This window comes from Budorcas taxicolor, chromosome 21 (genome assembly GCF_023091745.1).
Source record: "Budorcas taxicolor isolate Tak-1 chromosome 21, Takin1.1, whole genome shotgun sequence".
Taxonomy (NCBI): Eukaryota; Metazoa; Chordata; class Mammalia; order Artiodactyla; family Bovidae; genus Budorcas; species Budorcas taxicolor.
The window spans coordinates 49,685,276-49,712,336 of NC_068930.1; the positions used below are offsets into that span (position 1 = coordinate 49,685,276).

General features: G+C 35.6%; 1 protein-coding gene across 1 annotated transcript in view; it reads right to left on the reverse strand.

Moving 5' to 3' along the window:
* The window catches only part of RALGAPA1 (Ral GTPase activating protein catalytic subunit alpha 1), a 189,559-nt gene that overhangs the window by 31,624 nt on the left and 130,874 nt on the right, over window positions 1-27,061 (reverse strand). The window contains exons 34-37 of the mRNA XM_052659453.1: window positions 22,698-23,562; window positions 20,831-20,902; window positions 9,768-9,891; window positions 4,139-4,294 (exon numbers count right to left, since the gene is read on the reverse strand). Of these exons, the coding sequence (XP_052515413.1) occupies window positions 4,139-4,294; window positions 9,768-9,891; window positions 20,831-20,902; window positions 22,698-23,562 (1,217 nt within the window). The remainder of the gene's footprint in view (window positions 1-4,138; window positions 4,295-9,767; window positions 9,892-20,830; window positions 20,903-22,697; window positions 23,563-27,061) is intronic.

The window sequence follows — 27,061 nt, forward strand, 5'->3', positions numbered from 1 at the left end:
GATGGATAATATAAGGAGAGAGATGGACATTCTCAGAAAGAAAACAATGATGCTAGAGATAAAAAAGAACAATGGAAGTAAAATGAGGAAAACCTCTGATGGGCTCATTTGTAAACTGGACAAGGCTGAAGAAAGAATCTCTGAGCGTGAGGATATAACAACAGAAATTTCTGAAACTAAAAAGCAAAGAGAAAAAAAAACCCTGAAAAAAACCTCCCAATATCTAAGAACTGTGAGACAACTACAAAAAGTGTAAAATTTATGTGTAAGAGGAAAGAAATAAACAGAAGCAACAGGATGGAGAATTGCCCCAAATTAATGTTAGACACCAAATAACAGATCCAGGAAGCTCAGAGAACACTAAGCAGGATAAAAGGCCCCCAAACTACATCTAAGCATATCACATTCAAACCTCAGAAAATAACAGATGAAAAAGCCTTGGGAGAAGCCAGAAGGGGGAAAAACATTTTACCTATGAAGAAGCAAAGATTAAAAATTACATCTGACTTCTCTTAAGAAATGAAAGGAGGAACAGAATAGAATAAAATATTTAAAGGGCTGAGACAAAAAACTACTAATCTAGAATTCTATACCCTGTGAAATTATCCTTCACAGTAAAGGAGAATAAAGACATTTGCAGACAACAGAAACTGAGGGAATCTGTTGCCAGCACACCTGCCTTATAAGAAATACCTTTTCAGAGAGAAGGGAAATGATACACGACAGAAATCTGGATTTGCATACAGAAAGGAAAAGCATCAACGAATCAATAACCTGTGGCGGATTCATGTTGATGTAAGGCAAAACCAAAAAAAAAAAAAAAATTGTAAGGAAAAAAAAAGAATCAGTAACTGAAGGCAAAATAAAAACTTATTTTTCTTATTCTTAATTGATCTAACACATAATAGTTTAAGGTAATAAATGGCAACAATGTATTTGATAATGTATGCTTATGTATATAAGAGCTTCCCTGGTGGCTCAGACAGTAAAGGATCTGCCTGCAATGCAGGGGACCTGGGTTCGATCCCTGGGTCAGGAAGATCCCCTGGCAAAGGGAATGGCAACCCACTTCAGTATTCTTGCCTGGAGAATTGCATGGATAGAGGAGCAGTGGGCTACAGTCCATGGGGTTGCAAAGAGTAGGATGCAACTGAGTGCCTAACACACTCATCTATATACATGGTTAAGTAAAAATGAAATGAATGATACTGCAATGACACAAGGGATAGGAGGGAAAAATTGGGCATATAGGTACTTTTAGTGAAGCATCATGTGTTATTTGAAAGAGGATTTAGTTATAAATGAATGGTACAAACTCTAGGGCAAGAACTGGAAAACAGTTTTTAAAAAAAGCACAAATGATATGCCAAGAAAAGAGAGAAATGGAATCATAAAATGCTGTTATAACCACAAATGGCAGGAAAAAAATGTAAAGTACAAAATCAAAGAACAAGAGTAACAAATAGAAAATAATAACAAACATGGTAAATATTAGTCCAATTATATTAATAATCACTTTAAATGTCAATGATTCAAATACATAGAGACTGTCCGAGTGGATTAAAAAAAAAAAGCCCTAACTATACGTTGTCTACAAGAAATCAACTTTAAATATGGAGACACATACAGATTCAAAGTAAACAGATGTAGAAAGATATACCATGATACCACCAATAAGAAAGCAGGAGTAGCTATACTAATTTCAGAGACAGCACACTTCACAGCAAGGAAGATAACCCACGATAAAGGGGGGTATAACCTAATGATAAAGAGGTCAATATTCCAAGAAGACATAACCAATCCTAAGGTGTATGTACCTAATAACAGGGTGTCAAAATATGTGAGGCAAAAACTGACAGCGCTGCAAGGAAAACAGAAGAATCCACTATTATAGTTGGAGACTTTAATACCCCTCTCAGAAAAGGAGAGATCTAGCAGGCAGAAAATTGGTAAGGATATAGTTGAACTTAACAGCTTCATCAATCAAGTGAGTATAATTGACATTTATAGACTATTTCATTCAACAATAGCAGATTACACATTCTTCCCAGACTCGCACACAACATTCACCAGATAGACTATACTTGGGCCATAAAACACACCTTAACAAATTAAAAAAATAGAAATCATATGATGTCTGCTCTTAGACCACAATGGAATTAAACTAGAAATCAATAACAAAAAGATAGCTGGTAAAGCCCCAAATGCTTGGAAATTAAACAGCACAGTTCTAAGCAACACATAGGTCAAAAAATATTTTGAAATAAATGGAGAAGTTCTGGAAATCAGTGTTTGTGATGGCTGTAACACACTGTAAATGTACTTTATGACAAAGAACTGTACATATTAAAATGATTAAAATGATAAATTTTGTTTTATATACATATTTTACCACAATAAAAATTTCTGTGCTTATAAATGAAACTATTAGTATTTAAGGTTTAATCCCTCAATATACTCTAATATATCCAATACTTAAAAATTTCACCATTTAGGGTATAATTTTAATTAGAACTCAACCATTTAACTATTCTTAAATGGTGTTAACACATATCCAAAATTAATTTTGCTATGATAATGGATTGTTAAACATCCATTTCAGATTCTTCTTAAATAATTAAGGAAGACCTTTGTGACTGTTGTGAAGAAAATAAGAAATCTTAATTTAAGACATTGCTATAAAGGTTGCAAAAATACAACTTCAAGTACCTTATAACCATCAGGTTTAATATATTGAAGTAAAAATATCCTACATAAGTTTCTTTAAAAATTTTTCAACAAAAAATGATATACTTTGTTCCGCTCTTACGTTTGCAATTGAAGATACTACTAATTTTAGACTCTGCTCTGGGGTTTAAAAGTTGTATACACGGTTCTGTGAAAATGAGGATCACTAACAAGTTCTTAATGATTACAATAATTTATCTTTTTGCATTATACCCATAATTGTCTCTAATTTGGGTATGGCTTATTTTTAAACAGATTTAAAATGAGAAGATGGAAGAAAGTGCTTAATTGAAGTTTTACACCAACCCAACTCTTTACCATTTTCTTGTCAGTATTTATGTCTCATTCTGTATTACTAAAAGCTATATGCTAAGATATTCTATAGAAAATCTGTGACTAAATATACTTATCTTCCTAAGCATCAGTTACCTATATCTTTACTATTCATTCCAATCTAATTAGCACCCATATATTAGTTATTCTAACCATTACTCATTTAGTAGGCAATTTCCAACAGTATTCTAAAATGTAAACAAAAAACATCAAGGGTATTAATTCAATCTTATAAAGTATTTGAGAGGAATTCTGAAGTTCCTTTTCAAAAGAGTATAAGTATGAAACTGTTTTCATAGGTTATTAATGAACTGTGATGAGCTCTGATATTAACATAAGAGTATTGAGTAAAATGGTCTACCGTACTAAGCAGGTAACATTCAGCAGTGGTTTTGAATAAACTGAGGGATAGGAAAAAAAGAAGATGAAAGAAATGGTGGACAAGGTTTCACTTGAAAAATATGTTTCTCCCTAAAAACACCAAACATGGATTGAGCACACACAATTTTATTCCAGGGTATGTCTGTGGTCACTAGAATGGTTTTTGAATGCTGGCGTCAGCTACAGCAAAATGTTGGTGTAGGTTTTAAAAGACACGGGCCATTAAAACCATTTCACTATACCTCTCATAAATCCTAAGGCAGTAAAATCTATTTTAATGAATTAAGACTTATTTTATCTGCTATATTAATTTTAGTTAAAATTTATTATAAAGCACATTTTAAAGGCTTTATAATAATTTACATTTTCATTTTTTCCCTTTCCCTCAATCAATATAAATGTTATATCCATCTCTGTGTGGGGACGTGAATTATAATTTCACCAATCTGAACATATACAGTAGTTTTTCAATTTTTCAAATGCCCATTTTCTTGAAGGCAAATGCTTTTTTAAGACTATAACCTTCAATCATATCATTAAGGAAAACAGTTTACTCTGCAACAGTTTTTTACTGTTTTTTAAGACAGTACTAGGTGAAGAACAAAGTACTCAGAAATAGCTCTTAATCAATTAGATTTACTTGCTCACATATTTTACTAAGATTCTAACTCTGAGCACTTTTTTCCTTAGCACTTACTTTTTTGGTCAAAGAGTCATCAGAATCTGAAGGCATTCTTGTTGACACATGAAATATTACTTCAACTGTAGAGGTAGCAAAATATGGTGTGGTCAATCCAGTGCTTTTATTTTTTTGTAGTCCTCCCATGAAACCACAATGGTTTGTAAGATTTACCTAGAAGCAATGAAAAGACACATAATGTTTATCAACAAAACCAAACTAAACTCACTACGGAGAAAGACTCAGGTCTCTCACTTTGCAAAAAATATGGGGAATGAAGTCTTTTGCATACTACCAACCATGGCTTGTCCCAGAATTATTAGTTAGAACTATTCCATACCCTGGTAGATCTTCTTAAGTATCTGAAGATCTCTAATTAGTAGGAACTAATTAGCAAAAGAATCAACTGCTGAGCGCAGCCCACCAGGTTGTTAGGCTGCTGCTGCTGCTAAGTCGCTTCAGTTGTGTCTGACTCTGTGCGACCCAATAGATGGAAGCCAACCAGGCTCCCCCGTCCCTGGGATTCTCCAGGCAAGAACACTGGAGTGGGTTGCCATTTCCTTTCTCCAATGCGTGAAAGTGAAGTTGCTCAGTCGTGTCCGACTAGTAGTGACCCCGTGGACTACAGCCCACCAGGCTCCTCCATCCATGGGATGTTGTTAGGCTATTAGGTGTTAAATTGTAAAGGCTGTAGGGGAGACATCAAGGGCAGAGAGTAAAAACCAAGTGGCAAAAATCAAGACTGGAAATGATCTGGGGAAAAGTTTAAAAAAAAAACCAGTAATTTCAGTTTGATTAAATAATTACTTTGGTGTGACATATTTATTCATCAAAACTGGCTGCCTAATTATTAGTACCCATAATAGCCCAGAACAAAAATACAAAAATGTACACTTCAAATGCATTAAAAAATCTTCAAAGTAATCTGTGCAAAGACTTTTAAATCTCTTTTTCCCAATTATGATATATTTAATATCAGGGTCATTTCACTGGACTTGTTCGATGCACAGACCAGTAACTTGCTCATTGTAGAAAACCAAAGAAATACTGTAAAGAAAAAACCAAAACTTAAACACTGCTTGTATCTCTCTATTCAGAGAAAACAGCTATATATATGCTTGTAAAAAACAAAATATAAATAAGTGCAAAGTAGACAGAGGATGAGATGGCTAGATGGCATCATCGACTCGATGGATATGAGTTTGAGTGAACTCTGGGAGTTGGTGATGGACAGGGAGGCCTGGTGTGCTGCAATTCACGGGGTCGCAAAGAGTCGGACATGACTGAGTGACTGGACTGAACTGAGAGACTTACAAAAGCAAATTTCTGCATATTTGAACTGAACATATCTCTACTAGCAGTATATTTTACTAATGGCTGAATGTATAAATAACAAGTTAGCTGTCATTCCATTACCATAAGATTTCCTCATTTATGTTTTAAATTTATTTTTAACTCAGTAATACATTCACACAATTAAAAGTTCAAAAGCTACGTCAGTATTTTTTCTTCCATATTTCTCATCTCTAGCTACTCAGTTTCACTCTAACAAAGCAATCTCTTAAGTATGCTTCCAAAAATGTTCTCTATATACAATTAAATTTTAAAGGTATGTATGTGTGCGTGCACACACATACAACATAGATATACAATGTTCTGCAACTTGCCTTAGCGCACTTTAAACTTCTTGAAAAATACTCCTTATTAGTAACAGCCTCGTCATCTTTTTGTTTTTATGACTTCACAGAAGTCTCTTTTCTTGATGTACAATAATTTAGTGCCCTACTTGAAGGATATTTAGACTTTCCCAATCTTTTGCTATTACAGTCAATGCTGCAATGGATAACACTAAACACATATCATGCTGCATTTGTGAAAGCAGATCTGTAGGACAGTCAAAAGTGGAAATGTAAATCAAAGGACATGTGCATTTCTGATTTTGAAACCCACTACCAAATTGCTCCCTATAGATTGTATGAGTCAACAGTTGTATGAGTGTTTCCCTCATATGCTCTCAAATATACTATCAAAATGTATGACCTCTGCTGATAGGTTAAAAAAAATGATATTTTAAGTGTACATTTTTGTTTTCTTTTAGTGAGAAAGTTTCAAGTCAATTTTCTAAGTACATAAAGGAGAAAGTATAAGTTTAGCGCTCCTTGATATAAAACAGTTTTGTAATGTGCAGATCTCTATTTTTTAATTAAATGTTTTATCTGGAGATTAATTATAGATTCTACAAAGTTCTAAGAAATAACAGAAAGAGATCTTATGTACCCTTTGCTCAGATTTCCCCAATGCAGAACCATATTATAACCAGTATTCTGATATTGATATGATTGAGACAACATTTTCATCACCACAAGGATTCCCCGTGTTGCCCTGTTACATGACCCACACCCACTTCCCCCCTATCCCACCTCCTTCTTAATGCCTGGCAATCACTAACTTGTTCTTTACTACTAAAACTGTCATTTCAAGAATGTTATGTAAGTGGATTACATGGCATGTAACTTTTCCAAGTGTTTGGAGATTTTCCCATTATTTCTCTGTTAATGATTTCAAGTTTGATCCTACTGTAGCTGGAAAACACCCTGTATGATTTCAACACCTTAAAATGTGAAGTTTCTTTTAATGGTTCATACATTGTCTACCTTGGCATATGTTCCTTAGACAATGAAAATGTTATGATATTGCTGGTGGAGTGTTTTATATAAATGTTCATTAGGTCCTATTGGTTGTTGGTGGTGTTGAGACCCTCTATACACTTGCTGATTTTCTCTCTACTTCTCTCAGTTGTTGAGAGAGGGGTAAAGTCTCCATTTTTTGGTGAATCTGCCTATTTCTTCTTTTGGTTCTATTAGCTCTGCTTCACATATTTTGCAGTTCTGTTGTTTGCTGCACACATGTTTAGGATTTTTAAGTCTTCTTAGTGGACTGACCCTTTTATCATTGTTACAGAATGTGCCTTATCTCTGATAATTTTCTCTGCTCTGAAGCCTACCTTATTTAATATAAATTCAGTCACTCTGGCTTTAAGATTTGCATAATATAATTTTTTCTGTCCATTTATTTTCTACCAGCCTGTATTATTATACTCGAAGTGAGTTTCTTTTACAATGCATATAAGTGAGTCATGTTCTTTAATCCACTCAGCCAATTTTTTTGGGAAAAAAATTTATCTATTTATTTGGCTGCCTTGGGTCTCAGCTGAAGCACATGGGATCTTTCAGCATGCTAGCTCTTTGCTGTGGTTTGCAGGTTTCTCTTGGAGAAGGCAATGGCACCCCACTCCAGTACTCTTGCCTGGAAAATCCCGTGGGCGGAGGAGCCTGGTAGGCTGCAGTCCATGGGGTCGCTAAGAGTCGGACACGACTGAGTGACTTCACTTTTACTTTTCACTTTCACGCATTGGAGACGGAAATGGCAACCCACTCCAGTGTTCTTGCCTGGAGAATCCCAGGGACGGGGGAGCCTGGTGGGCTGCCGTCTATGGGGTCACACAGAGTCGGACACGACTGAAGTGACTTAGCAGCAGCAGCAGCAGCAGGTTTCTCTTTCGAGCTGTGGTGTACAGGCTTTATAACATGTGGGCTCAGCAGCTGCAGCACATGCATGGGCTTAGTTGCCCTGCAATATATGGGATCTTGGTTCCCTGCTGCTGCTGCTGCTAAGTCGCTTCAGTTGTGTCCGACTCTGTGCGACCCCACAGATGGCAGCTTACCAGGCTAGCCCGTCCCTGGGATTCTCCAGGCAAGAACACTGGAGTGGGTTGCCATTTCCTTCTCCAATGCATGAAAGTGAAAAGTGAAAGGGAAGTCGCTCAGTCGTATCCAACTCTTAGCAACCCTGTGGACTGCAGCCTACAAGGCTCCTGCATCCACGGGATTTTCCAGGCAAGAGTACTGGAGTGGGTTGCCATTTCCTTCTCCCTGACCAGGGATCAAACCTGCTTCTCCTGCACTGGAAGGTGGATTCCTAACCATTGGAGCACCAGGGAAGTCTTGACTGCCAATTTCAATTGTTATATTTAGATCATTAATATTTCCTGTAATGACAGATATATTAGAGCATAAGCTCACCATTTTATTTTTTTGTTCTCTGCACATTTGCTGTTTTATTTTTTCTATTTCCTACGGGTTACCTGAAACATATTTTAGAACTCTGATTTTAGTTATCATTTTGAGTGTATCTTCTGTTATATGTTTCTTACTGGTTTATCTTGGTATTTATTAAACATACCTTATTACAGTCTACTGATGTTGTCATTTTACCAGTTTGAGTGAAACATAGAAACCTGTCACTTTATGTCCTTTAACCCTCCCCTGGTTTGTAATATAACTGCCACGGATATTTGCTTGGTGGTAGTGTTGTTTAGTTGCTAAGTTTTGTCTAACTCTTTTGCGACCAACATGGACTGTAGCCTGCAAAGCTCCTCTTCCATAGGATTTCCCAAGCAAGAATACTGGAGTGGGTTGCCATTTCCTTCTCCAGGGGATATTTCCAATCCAGAGACTGAACCCACGTCTTCTGATTTACAGGCAGATTCTTTAACACTGAGCCACATGGGAAGCCCAATTTCCAGTATACTATAGTTATATATGTGTTCTTTACATATATTTTCCCCTCACACCACAATTACTGCAGCCCACGTGCCTAGAGCCCAAGTTCTGCAAGAGAAGCTACTGCAATGAGAAACCCATGCAATACAATGCAGAGTAGTCCCTGTTAGACACAACTAGAGAAAGCTCACATATAGTAATGAAGACAGCACAGCCAACAACGAATAAATTAAAAATAAAAATTAAAAAAGTGGGTTCCTCCATTTATACATATTTATATATATATTATACATATTTACATATATATTTATACATTTATATATATTCTCCATTTTCTGTTAGCACATGTCTGCCTCACCATTTTATAATTTAAATAAACATACTAATTCAAATCTATTACAAACACCTCACTTCCCAGCTATAATTATTAACACAGACAAATTGGTTCAGGAACCTTGACATGAGCTGGTTGCTAGCATGACATAAAGTGCAGCACCTTCCAATATTGCCTGCTTTGCAATTGGAGATACTCTGTCTTGGGAACATGCCCTCTTGAATGAACTGTCTCTTTTTTGGGTACCAAACCTTAGAGGGCAATGTAGACCTCAGGTGAGTGAGAGGTATACTTTAACAAAGATGAAGAACAGAAAAGGGGAGGCGAGAGACTGGTAGAAGGGTTCTCACACATTAATTTTAGTAAAGTTGAGGATCTAGAAACTTATCTCCTCATAACTAACCATACCAACATGGTCAGTCAGAATCCTTGGGACAGTCCTAGAATATTTATATCTTCATTTTAAGATCACTAGTCTAATGGTTATAATTGTGAGGAAAATCTGGATCTTTTAAGTCTATGAATTTAGTACACTCTGACAATATATTATATCATAAAACAGTCAAAAGATTTCCTAAGTCCCAATCGCTGCTGTCTTTGTAGATGAGATATAAGGCAGAAACAATAACAAATCCATTGTTAAGTTGCTGAGTCTCCTAAAATAATGCTTCTAAAGTAAACTAAAAGGAAAAAGAAAACTGCTGCTTCCAAATGAAAATAAAATGATATTTATATAATTTAGAAACAATACCTCCCAACCAAGACCAGCTACAAAATCTTCATATGCTTGACTTCCTCCTGTATTGGTGAGAATGGAATGTTTGTCTTCTTGTCCTTCAGCAACATAAAATACTGCAATCTTGTGTGTCTCTCGGCTATAAAACAAAAGATTTCACCATTCATTCAATCATTAATTTATCCAATAATAAACTTCTAAGTATGGGGCAATAAAAAAGATGAAAATGAATTAAACCTTATAATTCAAAAAGAGAGAGATCTAAGTAACTATAAGTAAAAAATTCTGAAAGTTACAAAATTGTGATTTGGACAGAAGAAAAGCATGATTACTTCTGACTGAGAAATTAGACAGAAATTTAAAAGAGAAGGTAATATTAAGTTCGGTAAAGGCAACTAAGATTTCACAGATGAAGAAGAGAAGGCATCAAGAAAGACACATAGGTGTGAGTGCACAAAGCATCCGAAGAGCTGCCTGTTGTACAAGGTAGCTGAATCCCAGAGTTAGAGGGACTGTGTCTTAGAACTAAAACTAAGTAGGAGTACAGAGATGAATAAGAAATGATCCATTTCTCCAAATTACTTATAAGAAATTCATACATAAATACTATAAAACTTTATGAAATAACTGACAAATTCTGAGACATTTTAGTTTTAGTTCTCCCTAAAATTAAAAATGCTCCTAAAAGCAAACTTCTTGTATGAAATTTGGCTTTCCAAGATAACAATAAGTGACTCAAGCAAACAACTATCACTGTACTTCTGATTCAAAGACACAAAGTAGAAAGTAAAGGAAATGGAAAAAGATGCTATGCAAACAGTAATCAAAAGAGCTGATGTTGCTATATTAGACTTTTAAATAAAAATGTTACAGGTAGTTCAGAGAGACATCTTAGGGTGAGGTGGGGGTTGGTTTGGGTACAAGGGACTCTTTTTTCCATTCTGTGTATTTATGTCATTAATCTGACAAGTCTCCCTCCTCCCCATTTGTCTATCCCCATTCCCATATTTGTATGGTACAAGCAATAAAGACTAAAAAGCTATTAGAGCTAGTAAATGACTTCAGAAAGGATTTAGGATATAATATCAACATACAAAAAAACCAACTGTACTTTTATAAACAACAATCCAAAAACAAAATAAAGAAAGCTATTTCTTTTATAATAGCATCAAAAACATACAATAATAAAAATGCTTAACAAAAATATTTTGTACTAACAAAAGTACAAAACTTAAATACTCTGAAAGCCACAAAATGTTTTTGAAGAAAAGTAAATATCTTAAAAAAAATCCCATATTCATGGACTTAAAAAACTTATTATGATATTTACCAAATTGATTATAAATTTAATACAACTTTTACCAAAATCCTAGCTTCCCTTTTTTGGAGAAGTTGATAAGCCGATTCTAAAATTCACAAGAAAATGCAAAAAATTCCAGAGTCAAAATAATCTTGAAAAGGAAGAATGAAATCAGAGGACTCATAATTTCCAGTCTTAAAGCCTGCTACAAAACTGTAGCAATCAATGGACCGTGGTACTATCATGGAAGTAAAAGAAGTTCACTCCTGGCTGACTCTTTGTGACCCCCTGGACTGTAGCCTGCTAGGTGCCTCTGCCCTGTAATTCTCCAGGCAAGAATACTGGGGTAGGCAGCCATTCCCTTCTCCAGGGGATCTTCCCAACCCAAGGATCGAGCCCGGGTCTCCTGCATTGCAGGCAGACTCTTTACCACCTGAGCCACCAGGGAAGCCCGTGGTATTACCACAGCAGAGACATATATATGTGGTCTTTTGTGACAGGATTTTTAGCACAGTGTTTGCAAAATTCATCTATGTTGCAGCATGTGTCAGCACTTCATTTTCTTCTTATCCCTGAATAATACTAAATTTGTGAATGTACTACATTTTGTTTATTCATTCATAAGTTGTTGGATATTTGCATTAGTTTCACTTCTCGGCTGTTATGAATAATGCTGCTATAAACATTTGTGTCATTTTTTTACATGGACATTTTATAGTTCTGTGAACTTTTTAATAAGATTTTTATAATTTTAGGCATTATATTTGCGACTCCATGGACTGCAGGCCTCTGTTGTGAAGAAGACCTTACCCGCCCTTTAACATCAGATGTTAATTTTTCACCATTCCTTCTTATTTTTCTACTTACTACTTCTACTATAATACTTGGTATATATCGGATTGCCATTAAATTATTATGTGCCACAACAGTGAATGAAGTAAAAAAGATTAGAAAAAAATGAGTTTAGTGAACTTATAGGCACAAATATTCTACAGTAAGTCCAGTACTGGCAAAATATTATGAGCTTACTATTGGAAAATTAAAAATGAAATATGCTAAGTTACAAGCACTCTGATTCCCTATATATACATTGCAACAGAAAGAATAATAAAAATAATTGAAATTTGAAATTTAAAAATATGGTAGTTCAACCATGCAGAATAGGAATGAGTTAATTTAGTCAAAGAAAACAGAGTATATATAAATGGTTGAAGAGATAAGACTATAAAGAAAGAATCTTTTCATTTTCATTTTTCATTTTCCTTCTTCCTAATCCTGCAGACAAATAATCAGGTTTGTTTCCAGATTCTTGGCTTAAGAAGAAGCTCAAAGTTGCTTTACTATCTATCACATCATTAGAATGAATTTTTACTTGAACCTATTATGTCAGAAGAAGAAAAGGAAGTGGTTTCATTATTTAATTCTTATAAAAAAGCAAAATAAATGCCATGTGTTCATTTGGCATATAATATCAGAAAGAATCTATGCTGTCTCAGTGAAGATGTCCTCCATATACTCCAGCTATATATGAGAATGGAAGTGGTTTAGCAGGAGCCAAAAACTAGAAAAGCATAAGGTAAAATAAAGCAACCACGAATAGCCAAGATTGGCTGGTATGGCCTGAGTTCTAAAGAATCTGATCGGGCACTGGGAAGTCATTAAGGAATAAAATAAAACTTTTACATTAGAACAAGGTAATTTTAACATGACTTTTGAAGTCAGGGGAAAAGAACGTTTAAAGAGAGAACAGACACATGATAAAAACTAAATAAAAAGAAAAGAGAGAACAGACGACAGTATTGAATTTTTAGGGGATATAATACTCATGAGGTTTTTAGGGCAGAAACTATACTGTATTGTAACGGGGTATGTGCACTCAGTCGCTTCATTTGTGTCTGACTCTTTTGTGACCACATGGGCTACAGCCCACCAGGCTATAGTCTGTGGGATTCTCCAGGCAAGAATACTGGAGTGGGCTGACACGCCCTCCTCCAGGGGATCATCCCGGCCCATGTCTCTTGTGTCCCCTGCACTGCAGGTGGATTCTCCACTGCTGAGCCATGGGGGAAGCCTGCACGGTATGCATGTGTCACCATACCTTTGTTAAATCTCATTATCTCATACAATATACGATGCCAAGAGTGAACTCCAACATAAAATTCAGTTAATATATCAACATTGGGTCATCATTTTAACAAATGTACCACAATGATATAATATAAAAATAACTATATGTTACCCACAATCACAGAAAACTAACCAATCTAATCACATGGACCACAGCCTTGTCTAACTCAATGAAACTAAGCCATGCCATGTAGGGCCACCCATGGGTCATGATGGAGAGTTCTGACAAAATGTGGAGAAGGGAACAGCATACCACTTCAGTATTCTTGCCTTGAGAAACCCCATGAACAGTATGAAAAGGCAAAAAGATAGGACACTGAAAGATGAACTCCCTAAGTCAGCAGCTGCCCAATATGCGACTGGCGATCAGTGGAGAAATATCTCCAGAAAGAATGAAGGGATGGAGCCAAAGCAAAAACAACACCCCGTTGTGGATGTGACTGGTGACAGAAGCAAGGTCCAATGTTATAAAGAGCTATTGCATAAGAACCTGGAATGTTAGGTCCATGAATCAAGGCAAATTGGAAGCGGTCAAACGGGAGATGGCAAGAGTGAACATCGACATTTTAGGAATCAGCGAACGAAAATGGACTGGAATGGGTGAATTTAACTCACATGACCATAATATCTACTACTGTGGGCAAGAAACCCTTAGAAGAAATGGAGCAGCCATCATAGTCAACAAAAGAGTCCGAAATGCAGTACTTGGATGCAATCTCAAAAACAACAGAATGATCTCTGTTCGTTTCCAAGGCAAACCATTCAAAATCACGGTAATCCAAGCCTATGCCCCAACCAGTAATGCTGAAGAAGCTGATTGAACAGGTCTATGAAGACCTACAAGACCTTTTAGAACTAACACCCAAAGATGATGTTCTTTTCATTATAGGGGACTGGAATGCAAAAGTAGGAAGTCAAGAAACACCTGGAGTAACAGGCAAATTTGGCCTTGGAGTATGGAATGAAGTAGGGCAAAGTTAACAGAATTTTGCCAAGAGAACACACTGGTCATAGCAAACACCCTCTTCCAACAACACAAGAGAAGACTCTACACATGGATATCACCAGATGGCCAACACTGAAATCAGACTGATTATATTCTTTGCAGCCAAAGATGGAGAAGCTCTATACAGTCTGCAAAAACAAGACCAGGAACTGCCTGTGTCTCAGATCATGAACTCCTTATTGCCAAATTCAGACTTAAACTGAAGAAAGGAGGGAAAACCCACTAGACCATTCATGTATGATCTAAATTAAATCCCTTACGATTTATACTGTGGAAGTGAGAAACAGATTTAAGGGACTAGATCTGATAGACAGAGTGCCTGATGAACTATAGACGGAGGTTTGTGACACTGTACAGGAGACAGGGATCAAGACCATCCCCAAGAAAAAGAAATGCAAAAAAGCAAAATGGCTGGTTGAGGAGGTCTTACAAATAGCTGTGAAAAGAAGAGAAGTGAAAAGCAAAGGAGAAAAGGAAAGATCTACCTATTTGAATGCACAAAGAATAGCTAGGAGAGATAAAGCCTTCCTCAGTGATCAGTGCAAAGAAATAGAGGAAAACAACAGAATGGGAAAGACTAGAGATCTCTTCAGAAAAATTAGAGATACCAAGGGAACATTTCATGCAAAGATGGGCTCAGTAAAGGACAGAAATGGTACAGACCAGAGAAGCAGAAGACATTCAGAAGAGGTAGCAAGAGTACACAGAACTGTACAAAAAAGATCTTCACAACCCAGACATCCTGGAATGGGAAGTCAAGTGGGCCTGAGAAAGCATCACTACAAACAAAGCTAGTGGAGGTGATGGAATTTCAGTTGAGCTATTTCATATTTCAAATCCTAAAAGATGATACTGTGAAAGTGCTGCACTCAGTATGTCAGCAAATTTGGAAAGCTCAGCAGTAGCCACGGGGCAGGAAAAGGTCAGTTTTCATTCCAATCCCAAAGAAAGGCAATACCAATGAATGCTCAGACTATTGCACAATTGCACTCATCTTACATGCTAATAAAGTAATGCTCAAAATTCTCCAAGCCAGGCTTCAGCAATACATGAACTGTGAACTTCCAGATGTTCAAGCTGGTTTTAGAGGAACCAGAAATCAAATTGCCAACACCTGCTGGATCATCAAAAAAGAAGAGAGTTCCAGAAAAACATCTATTTCTGCTTTATTGACTATGCCAAAGCCTTTGACTGTGTGGATCACAATCAAATGTGGAAAATTCTGAGAGAGATGGGGATACCAGACCACCTGACCTGCCTCTTCAGAAACCTATATGGTGGGGAAGCAACAGTTAGAACTGGACATGGAACAACAGACTGGTTCCAAATAGGAAAAGGCTGTCTATTGTCACCCTGCTTATTTAACTTATATGCAGAGTACATCACGAGAAATGCTGGGATGGAAGAAACACAAGCTGGAATCAAGATTGCCGGGAGAAACATCAATAACCTCAGATATGCAGATGACACCACCCTTATGGCAGAAAGTGAAGAACTAAAGAGCCCCTTGATGAAAGTGAAAGAGGAGAGTACAAAAGTTGGCTTAAAGCTCGACATTCAGAAAACAAAGATCATGGCATCTAGTCCCATCACTTCATGGGAAATAGATGGGGAAACAGTGGAAACAGTGTCCGACTTTATTTTTTGGGGCTCCAAAATCACTGCAGATGGTGATTGCAGCCATGAAATTAAAAGACGCTTACTCCTTGGAAGGAAAGTTATGACCAACCTAGATAACATATTAAAAAGCAGAGACATTACTTTGCCAACAAAGGTCCATCTAGTCAAGGCTACGGTTTTTCCAGTAGTCATGTATGGATGTGAGAGTTGGACTATAAAGAAAGCTGAGCGCTGAAGAGTTGATGATTTTGACCTGCGGTGTTGGAAAAGACTCTTGAGAGTCCCTTGGACTGCATGGAGATCCAACCAGTCCATCCTAAAGGAGATCAGTCCTGAGTGTTCTTGGAAGGACTGATATTGAAGCTGAAACTCCATTGCTTTGGTCACCTGATGCAAAGAACTGACTCATTTGAAAAGACTTTGATGCTGGGAAAGATTGAAGGCGGGAGGAGAAGGGGACGACAGAGGATGTGATGGTTGGATGGATTCACTGACTCAATGGACATGAGTTTGCATGACCTCTGGGAGTTGGTGATGCAAAGGGAGGTCTGACGTGCTGCAGTTCATGGGGTCGCAAAGAGTCAGACATGACTGAGCGACTGAACTGAACTGAATATTCATTTTATGAATCTGGCTCTAACATTAATTTTAAAAACATGAGAACAGACAAAATTTTAAGTAAAATATTCTAATAGATGAACCATGCCCTAATTAAATGTAAAATTCTAGTAAATTTAACCCAGCAAGAAGTCATAGGACCTAGGAAGGTTTATCCCAAGAATGCAAGAATTACTTAATATAAACAATCTAATTAATATGTATCAACTTGGTAAGAAAGCAAAGACTGAATGCAAAATAAATAAAAATATATGAAAACTTGAATTGATGCTGAAAAGGATTCCGACAACATTTAACACCGGTTCATTATGAAATTTCATAGGAAATAAGCTACTTTTTCAGGATGATACAAATAATCTATTTCAAACTAATAACCAATATCTTACTTAAGGATTAAACAGAAGAGTCATTTCTATTAAAAGTAGACAAGACGAGGATGACTGGTCTTCCTATAGCTATTTAAAACTGTAGTGAAAGTTTTACACTAAGACATGACGATATAAGCAAAAGAAAGCATAACCTTTTTTTTGTCATTACTTTTTGAAAGGAGATGATTTGCAGAAAATGATTGTACACCTAAACAAATCCTAAGAGTGAGACAACTATAAAATGTTTAAAATCAATAAGAGTCATCCCAGGGTACACTGGGACGACCAAGAGGGATGGAATGGGAAGGGCAGTGGGAGGGGGGTTCAGGATGGGGAACACATGTACACCCATGGATTGTACACCCATTGATTCATGTCAATGTATGGCAAAACCACCACAATATTGTAAAGTAATTAGCCTCCAATTAAAATAAATAAATTTATATTAAAATACATAAATTCCTGATTTGGTAATGGCAAAAAATAAAATAAAATCAGTAAGAGAATTCATTAAGGTATTTGGATACAAAATACAGTGAGGAGAAAGATTCTACTCAGAATACTAACACAAAAGTAAAATATACCCCTAAAAGTAATGTCCGGGTCTCAGAACAAATAAAAAGCACTCTATGATTATGAATGGGAAAGTGAAAAAGTGAAAGTGAAGTCTCTCAGTCGTGTCCGACTCTTTGTGACCCTATGGACTGTAGCCTACCAGGCTTCTCAGTCCATGGGATTTTCCATGCAAAAGTACTGGAGTGGGTTGTCATTTCCTTCTCCAGGGGATCTTCCCAACCTTGGAATCGAACCCAGGTCTCCCGCATTGTAGTCAGACGCTTTACCCTCTGAGCCAGAATGGGAAGAATGATGATAATAAGGGTGTTTACTCTTTCCACAGGAAAGTTTTACTGCAAATCCAATCAAAATATCAATGGGATTTTTCCCCCTGGAAAACAATATCATAATTCTAACAAAACTCTGGTAGAAAAAACAGGTAAGAACATCTACAAAAGGAAGAATGTGTTTGGATGAAATGAGGAAGAAGACTGATCCTATCAGATACTAAATTATAAAGCTGTAATAAACAGTAACATCTCCAGAAAATTGACAAATTAATAGCAATAAACAGATGGCTTTGAAACAGCTTAATATCTGATAAAGATGATATCAAGTCAATGGGAAACATATGGTCTAACAAATTCTATGACAAATTATAAAAATAGACTATTTTCCAACATTCAATGTGGTTCCATTTCTCATTCCATAAATCAAAATACATTCCAGATGGGATAAAAAATTAATATAAATACTTAGAAACCTAGAAGGAAATTTAACTATTTAATTGATTTTAAGACAGAACTCTCTAAGCACAATTACAGAAATTAAAAAGATTGAGAGATAATAATACATAAAAATGAAAAACCTGTATGTTAAGCCACCTAAAGATGTTGAAAACTGAACTAGAAGAACTCCCACAATAAACACAAATTATCAAAATTAATCCTTAAGACATACACATGTAAGAGAGCTCTTATAATTAATAAAAATTCCTAAAGAGGAAAAGGACAGTAAGAGAGAATTTGGAAACAGATTAAATTTTTTTTACAAGTATATGAAAAATATTAACTTCACTAGTATTTAAAAACTATAGGTTAATAAGATACCATGATCTGCCCCTCAAATTATAAAAATTAAGAAAATGTGATTATTATTTTGTGCTGAACAGGCTGCAGTTACACAATGTTGGTGGGATTAGAAATCAGTACTTAGTGGAAAGCAATTTTATAATATATATGGCCTGAAATAAGTTCTTATGCTTGACCTAAGAATTCTATTTCTAGGAATCTACTATAGGGGAAGAAATAAAAACATGTCAAAAATTCATAGAACTTGGTGCCATTAAAGTATTTTTTTTGAAGAATATCAAAACGGTTGAAGAAAATGCTTATAATATAGAGTTTTTTTTAAAAGACATAACTTACTACATATTACTATGATTCCAATTTTGTAAAACAAAAATGATATATATATCTATCAAAAAGACTAAAATACATAAAGAAATGTTAACAATAGTCTTATGAATAACAATAGTTTTTCTATTTTCTGTAACAGCCAAAGAAATCATACATTATTTTAAAAAATTATTCTGAGAAATGCTGAAAACAAGGAAAAACAAGAATGACTGGAAATGAATAAAAAGTACATTTTTTTATAAATTTGGTAGTAAAAACATGAAAGGGATGTATTATAGCTTGAAAGGATAAAAACTGAGGAAAGTTTTGTTTTAAACACATAAACAAACTTAGAGCAAGAGAAGTAGAAATACAAGATAAAGAAGGAATAACTTTCTGAAGATCCTAGAGCAGACTAAGAAGATAGGAAGCAGAAGCATAGAAAGAAAAAAAATGCTTTTCCGACAAAGAAAACGAGCAAGAGAAGATGGCTCAATACAGAGAAATTAAAAAAAAGATGTAAGGTATGTGTGTTTGATGTGGAAATGGTCTGAACCATCTTCTTCACTTTGCATTCCTACAGAATACTGATGGTAGGGTGAATGGCTTGTTACAAGCTAGTTTCTCAATGGTCAGAATATAGAGATGACTTTTGATTACACTGACAGCTTGAGGAACAAAGAAGTGGTTTATAATAATTACTTTAAGAAGTAAAGTATTATAAAAGTGAACAAGGGATAAAAAAATTTGCCAAACAACAGAGGCAGCATTGTTGAAGTAAAGATGCACGAATCTACAGTAACTTCCTGTATCATACTGGTCTGATAATTTTCTCTAGTAATGTACTGCTGCCTAGGAGTAGAGGAAGCAGATGTTAAGAATGATTCTGATTAAAGAACTGGTTATAGAAATATATATCTGTATCTATAAACTTAACAGTTTTGACATTGTAAGAGAAGGTGTTTTAAAAATGGTTAACTATATGTGAATTTGCTTGACAGGCAGGCAAGTGGAATCGGTGGTGGGTGGGCAAACTGACTGGGAGAACATGAAAAGCAAAAACTGTAGACACGAAAGTATAAAACATCACTCAAGCAAGATGTTGAGACAGTTAAGAAATGTGAATGTTAAGGATGTTGTGGATTTCAAATTTCAGAAATATAAGCATTCTGAAGGAGATAAGCCCTGGGATTTCTTTGGAAGGAATGATGCTAAAGCTGAAACTCCAGTACTTTGGCTACCTCATGCGAAGAGTTGACTCATTGGAAAAGACTCTGATGCTGGGAGGGATTGGGGACAGGAGGAGAAGGGGACGACAGAGGATGAGATGGCTGGATGGCATCATTGACTCGATGGACGTGAGTCTGAGTGAACTCCGGGAGTTGGTGATGGACAGGGAGGCCTGGCGTGCTGCGATTCATGGGGTCACAAAGAGTTGGACACAACTGAGCGACTGAACTGAACTGAATAATGGTACCATCCAAAGTGTTGCTTTACTAATGTGTTTCTAGTTATACTGCCAAAAAGCACCTATTCATAAATTTTATTTTTATGAACCTAAAAAGGAAAGTAGTGCATATATAAGTTGAGCATATGGGAATTTCAGTTAAGTAATATTTTGTAGTTTCTAGTACGAGTTTCCGAGGAAATCGCATCCAGATATACCAGGAATCTAGAAATCAGGTTTATAGTAATATAACAAACTATCTCCATCTTCTTCATTTCATTAATATTTTTGTAGCTACTAGCTTATATATATACACCAGTCATTTCACTTTGGCCTCTTACACTAATCAAAAGGGAATATCTAAGTATGGGGAAACTAAAGGACATTTTATAGGTTCAATCAGATTTATTCAACTCAAAAGATGATTCTGAAGTATATAAAAAGATATAAATAATCCAAAGATATCAAACATTTAAATGTAGCTGTGCATTTTTTAAAATGCTTATTATTTCTAAGATATGTATAAATGAAAAAAGTTTGTGTTCAGAAATTCATAATTCAACAATACATTATTATTCACATTATGAATAGAAACAGCTGAGGTGCTAGATATAGACTTGAAAATTTCTCAACGACTTACCACTGTCTTGAGTCCAAGTTCCTAAGTTCTCTAAGTAGTTTTTCATTTTTCTTCAGGAGATGAAAGCTCCTCCTAAACAGAGAGATTTATAAACATTTTCATCATCTTTGCAGTGAATGACATGACAGTCCTGGAAATACTTTCCACTCTACTCATGCAATTCTTACACTTTTCTTGCCTTTTCCTACTTCTAACACAAAGGAGAAATAGACCCTAAAAAAAAATGTAAAGAATATATGTCATTATTTCTACTGAGTCCCTCATATATTTCTGCTTGTGGATCATTATCTCTTGACCATGTAAATGTCTCCTTGCAGATGCTGTGAGTTTCCCAAACTCATATTCAGAAAAATGGATAAAAGCACTTTGTAGGTTCCTTCTCAAGAGTTTCATAAAAATGTGTGAGAAAGTTATCCTTCATGAGAAATATTTCACAAAATCTAACTCTTTACCAGATAGAGATGTGTAATCCAGATGGAGTTTCTTTCTTGTTTTACATTATATGTGTTTTTTGCACTACAAAGCAGTGTGCAAATTTTACCAAATACATTATACAGGTGCTGAATATGTATTAGTTACATTCATGAAAGTAAAATAGAGCTTCCTTTCTTTTTCTCAAGAAACAACATATGGGCCATTGCGCAGCAAAAGAGAGTAGCTGCTGCTGCTGCAGCTAAGTCGCTTCAGTTGTGTCCGACTCTGTGCGACCCCAGAGATGGCAGCCCACTAGGCTCCCCCGTCCCTGGCATTCTCCAGGCAAGAACACAGGAGTGGGTTGCCATTTCCTTCTCCAACTGTCACCTCCTATACTCAGGAAATTACAAGAGTTTTAGGAGCTCTGTTTGAGAAATTGGGGAGATATGTATCATATGACACAGAAATATACACTGGGGCTGTGTCCCCAAGCAACTTAGCAGCAGCAGCAGGAGGTGACAGTAGAGTCGTACACAGACTTCCTAAAACCTCTGGAGTTTCCTTTTAATTTTGTTCTAATAAGGTAACTTTTGGTGGTGTTCTCGTTAACCTCAGGATGGTGCCTCATCACCAGAAAGAGCAAGCTTGAAACTTTCAGCCCTGCCTCTGGGAAGAGAGAACTAGAGAAGTGAGTTAATAATCAATCATGCCTACACGGTAAGACCTCCATAAAAATAAAACAAGGGGATTCAGGGAGCTTCCTGGTTGAACACATTCAATGTGCTGGGAGGGTGGCATACTCCAACTCCACAGGGACAGAATTTCCACACTTGGAATCCTTCCAGACTTTACTCCACATACCTCTTCATCTGGCTGCTCATCTATGTCCTTTAATTGTCCCTTATAACAAACTGATAAACCTAAGTAAATGTTTTAAGAGTCATTATAATTAATTATCAAATCCAAGAAAGGAGTTGTGGGAACCCCTGATTTACCCAGACTTGCAATTGTTGTCTGAAGTATAGAGCAATCTCATCAGTCTAAGCTCTTGTCTGTGGTAACTCCAGGTATTGTTGAAACTGCCTGGTGTGAGAAACTCACACATTTGGTGTCAGAAGTGTTGTAAGAAAACAGTTTTTCCTATTAGCTTACATGAAGGTTGGAAAAAAGATTTTTCTCAATTATTTGAGCTATGTGTTCTAAGTCAGATAGTTATACTAGTCATTATGAAAATGTTAGAGTTAATTCATTAGATTCAATTATCTTCTTATTCCTCTGAAACCTGATTATGACGCTGTGGACTAAAAAAAGAAAGAAAATCTGCCTACTGGTCAAAGAACTAACTGGTAGGTAAAATTTAGTGAGGGAAAGAATGGAGACTAAAATGCTGATCATAAAATGATTAAGACTAATATTTCTTTTAAAAAAGGAAAAACCTGTCCTTTATCCTTACCTTTTGTCCCAGGAATTCATTCCCAATATACTAAGAAGCAATCTGCAATAATAAAATGCTGACTGAGGTTTCTGAGACGTTGGTTCATCTTGTTCTGCAGCTTTCATGTTTAAGTCATTAAAGTGTTTCTCAACAAATTCTTTTTCCTCTGTATGCTGCTTAAGGATAGCATTAATAACATCATTCTCCTGTTTTTCAGAAATGCACACAGGCTGTGGAGCAGGAATATTAAGTGATACTCCAGTTCTCTGTAAGCATTCAGGACTGGTTACACCTAAATACTGCAAAAGCTCATCAAGAACATCTTCTTCATCTCTGATTGTGTCCCAAGTTGGTACAGTTTCTCTAAAACTTCTTTTAAACTGGAGGGAAATCCCATCTTTAACTGTTATATCTTCTAAGCATTCATTAGATGCAGAAGGTTCTTCTGGCTTCTCTTGGTGAGACAATGAAAGTACGAGAGATGTAGGTTCTGATAGACCACTTACAAGAGGTGGTCCATACAGGATGGCAGAATCCCATGAATATTTTCCAGAAAGATCACGTACTATAATTCTGACATTTGAATTGGCTGATGCAAGACCAGCAGATAAACCTCCTCCAGGTATACTCTCTTCAGCTCTGATCTGGATACAGGACACTAAGGTTGTATTGTTTAACACAAAAAACTGAATATTTGGACTCTCGAAGAGTTCAGGGGAAAGTTCAGTGCTTTCACTGTAATGATTGTCGTGATTCTCACACACCTGACTTGTTAACATAGCAGGACCACCGCTCATTGGATAATGGCCCAAGTGATTCACCAGATGTGTAATAACAGTGCGGGCAGCTATGGAGATTAATCCTTGCTGCATTTGAGTTTTCACTAGGAATAAAGAAAAATATAAGTGAGTGAGAATACTGCTGCTTCCTAGAGAGTCATATAACAGTGAAACAGACAGCAAACAGGGATTCCATCACATTATCAAAATCACATTCAAATATTAGAGCAAATATTTCCAATATAGCATATGAGCTACAAGAATGATGGCAAAGAAGAAAACTACTCAGATAAAGTTTTGTTAATTTTTATAAGAAAGCCCTTTTTGAAATTTTTGCTTATGGATTCTTCTTAATAATTTAAATTGAGGCCCTTAAATGTACATCATACCTTCAAAGAAGGTTCAAAATTGTTTTAAATCATGTGAAATAGCTTTGCTCGCAGATTAAAAGGTCAACAAAATCCAACCGATAAGTTTTTATCTTATCAGGAGATGCAGAGACATAGTTTGTAACATGCCTTGAATAGCATTTAACTATGGCTTAGATGGATGATGTAAAAGTGTCACAGAAAAGTGATCTTTCAACTAAACTTCAGGAGTCAGGGTCAATTTAAACAGTGAGTCAGTGTGGCCTGTACATGCCAAGGAAACTTTAAAGGAAAAATATTTATGGCTTGCCTATTTTTCTAAGGCAGTAAACAGGTAAGGAGCACATCTATATGAGTAACTTAAAAAAAAAAAAACAGGAAATGGTAAAAACAGAAAACTCAAAGAATATAGCAATAAGAGGCCTGAAGAGGCAAGGTGCCTAATGTCAGGACCTGAAGGAAGAGGAAAAAGGAGGGGAGGGTGGAAGGAAGACGAAGAACACAGAAAGAGAGTAAAGGCAGAAAGAAAGAGAGGAAACTCAACTTTTAAAAGTTCACAAGGGAACTAAGTTGTACACTGTTGGCATGATTACTTAAAAAGAGGCAAGAGAGACAAATAGTGTCATATACTCGAGGCACTGACACCCCTCGGTACAGGCAAAGCGTAAGCAACAAGTCAGCAGCTATGCTATTAATACCAATAACATCTTCATTATTCCAAATATAAAAAAGAACAATTTTCTTTGGACTTTGTGGATTTGGAAATGTTACTGTCAAAATTTTAATCTTCTTCCATGATCAATCAAGTTTTATTACATATATGTATATATAAACATTCTTCAATTTACTTAAAAAGTTCCAATTTCATCGAGCTGTTTTTTGATTATAGTTACAGCTAGCTCTGAAAATGAGCTATTTTAACACTACATAACAAACTAAATGACTGATCTTAATTCAGTCCTACATTTTCAAGACTTACTATGGTAAAGCAAAAAGATATGCCACTAAATGATGAGGAACGGGTAATCTGAATCTAGTGCCTGCTTTTGCTTCTCTAATTATAACTCAGAATATAACGAGTGTTCACACTGTAAGGGGCCTTGCAGATAAACTAGCCAATACTTCTCATTTTCAACAAGAAGACAAATGGGTTCACAAGTTCAGGGATTTGCCACAGAAGGTATCACACTGGGGCAGTATTATTTTCATCTTTATCACAACTCAAATCTCTGTATTTTTCTCTTTTGTTAAATTGTCCTTTTCTTCTGGCAAATTACTTTGACATACGGAAACAACGCATTCAAATAAGTTTTTTCTGCGTACAAAGTCAAAAAAGGGTACTTAACATAAATTAATAAATGGCCAAGATCAACTGGAAAAACTCATTTAAACTAAACCATGAAAAAACAAATAAATAAACTAAGCCATGTTTTAAATAGTAATAGATAATTATGATTAAATAAAGTTTATGCAAGAAAATTTTTTTCCCCTTTCTTCCTTTTGAGTGACAAACAGGTGACTCATTTAGGCAGTGAATCTTTGCAGACATTTCTAAAGAAGCAAAAGAGTGTAATTTAATAAAAATAGACTACAGAAAAGAGAAGAATTTCTGACTTTGGCTTCTTCTGTGATCATGGACAAGTCACATAAAACTTCTTAAACTCCATTTTTCTCTAAGGATACCATGGAGTTTTTGGTAAAGATGAACTGAAAACTCATATACAAAGCCTGATATAACTGAAACAATACAAATCAATTTTGAGAGCACTGTAAGTCACAAAGGTTTTATGAGTTCCTTTTGCAAACTTGCCTATAACTAAACTGTAAGAATGAGCCAACTTCGTCCCTAAAACTGAAATAACTTAAGTCTAGGTCCTGTCCATTCTATACATGCTCCCCTCAAGAAAAGAGACAGTGAGAATGCAGTTTAGTGAGCTTCTTCACACATGTCATAATTACTGACACCGAGAACATTTAACAAATGAACTTAGATTTCACAAGTTGGTAAAAGCATTTTCTTTCCTAAACTGCTTCTCTAATTTCAGGATATTTAAAAATATACAAGGATTAAAAAAAAAACAAACCCTCAACTTATTAATTTGGCAGTTAGGATTACTTAGATTTATTTTGAATCATTAGCAATTGAACATACATATCTTCTACATATCTACCTAGATATAAAAAACATGAAATTCTCTAATTTAGAAATTAAAAATGAAATTCTAAAATAACTACCCTTGTGAGAAAATGCAAAATGAAGATATCAGTGCTTCTAATGCTTTGGGTAACTATCATTCATTTAAGTAAGTCTATTCAAGGTTGTCTTTTCAGATCGTCAGATTAAACAAACCCTACAAGCATTTGCAGCAAACCCATAATTACAGATTATTATGGCACACAAAAGCAGCAAGACATAAAAAGCTGCTGCAATTCACTGCACTATAACAGAACATGCAGAGGAAGTTAATTTTGGCAAATGCTTTAAATATTAGCTTTGCATAATATGTACAGGTGAAACTATAATTAAGACAGAATGAATCCTCTGGAGCCTTCTTTCACTCTGACCCTGCAAATGATGACTTTCTGCTAATAAGACTACTGCCATTTGACAAAAAGCCAACTTCACTATCTTGCTTCTTTAGTAAATTTAATAATTACAGCTACTCCTGCCAATAGTTTTCAAATCAGATTTGTTCAGTGCAATACTGAGCTTATTAGGGACACTGTGTGTTTAGAAATCTTTGGCCAAAAAAGTACTTGAAGATGATGATGCATGCCTTAGACAAGGCATGCATCAACAATTAGCCATTTTTGCCACATTAAAATAAAACAAAAAACCCTCAGCATGTAGTCACTACAGACCACAGAATCACCTGCTGTTAGCTCACAGCTGTTCCGAAAAGGTTCTGCATTTATCTGGTCCTTAATACCTTTAAGAAAGTCCAAAGGGAACAACTTTAATACATTTAGAGAATAGTACCCCATGGAGTATTTGGTATCAATATAAAGCTCATCTGTTTAAAATCTTTACACCTTTCTTTTACAGTGACTGTTAACGGCACAGTAAATTTTACATGAAATACATTAAAACTTCCCTTTTAGTAAGTAAATATTAAGTAAACTATTTATTTCACTGTTTAAGAAATATACTATATTGCCCTGAACCAAGTTTTATTGTTTTACACCTTTAAAAATGCAAAAAGGAAAGAATATTTTCATTTAACTTTGTTTTTAA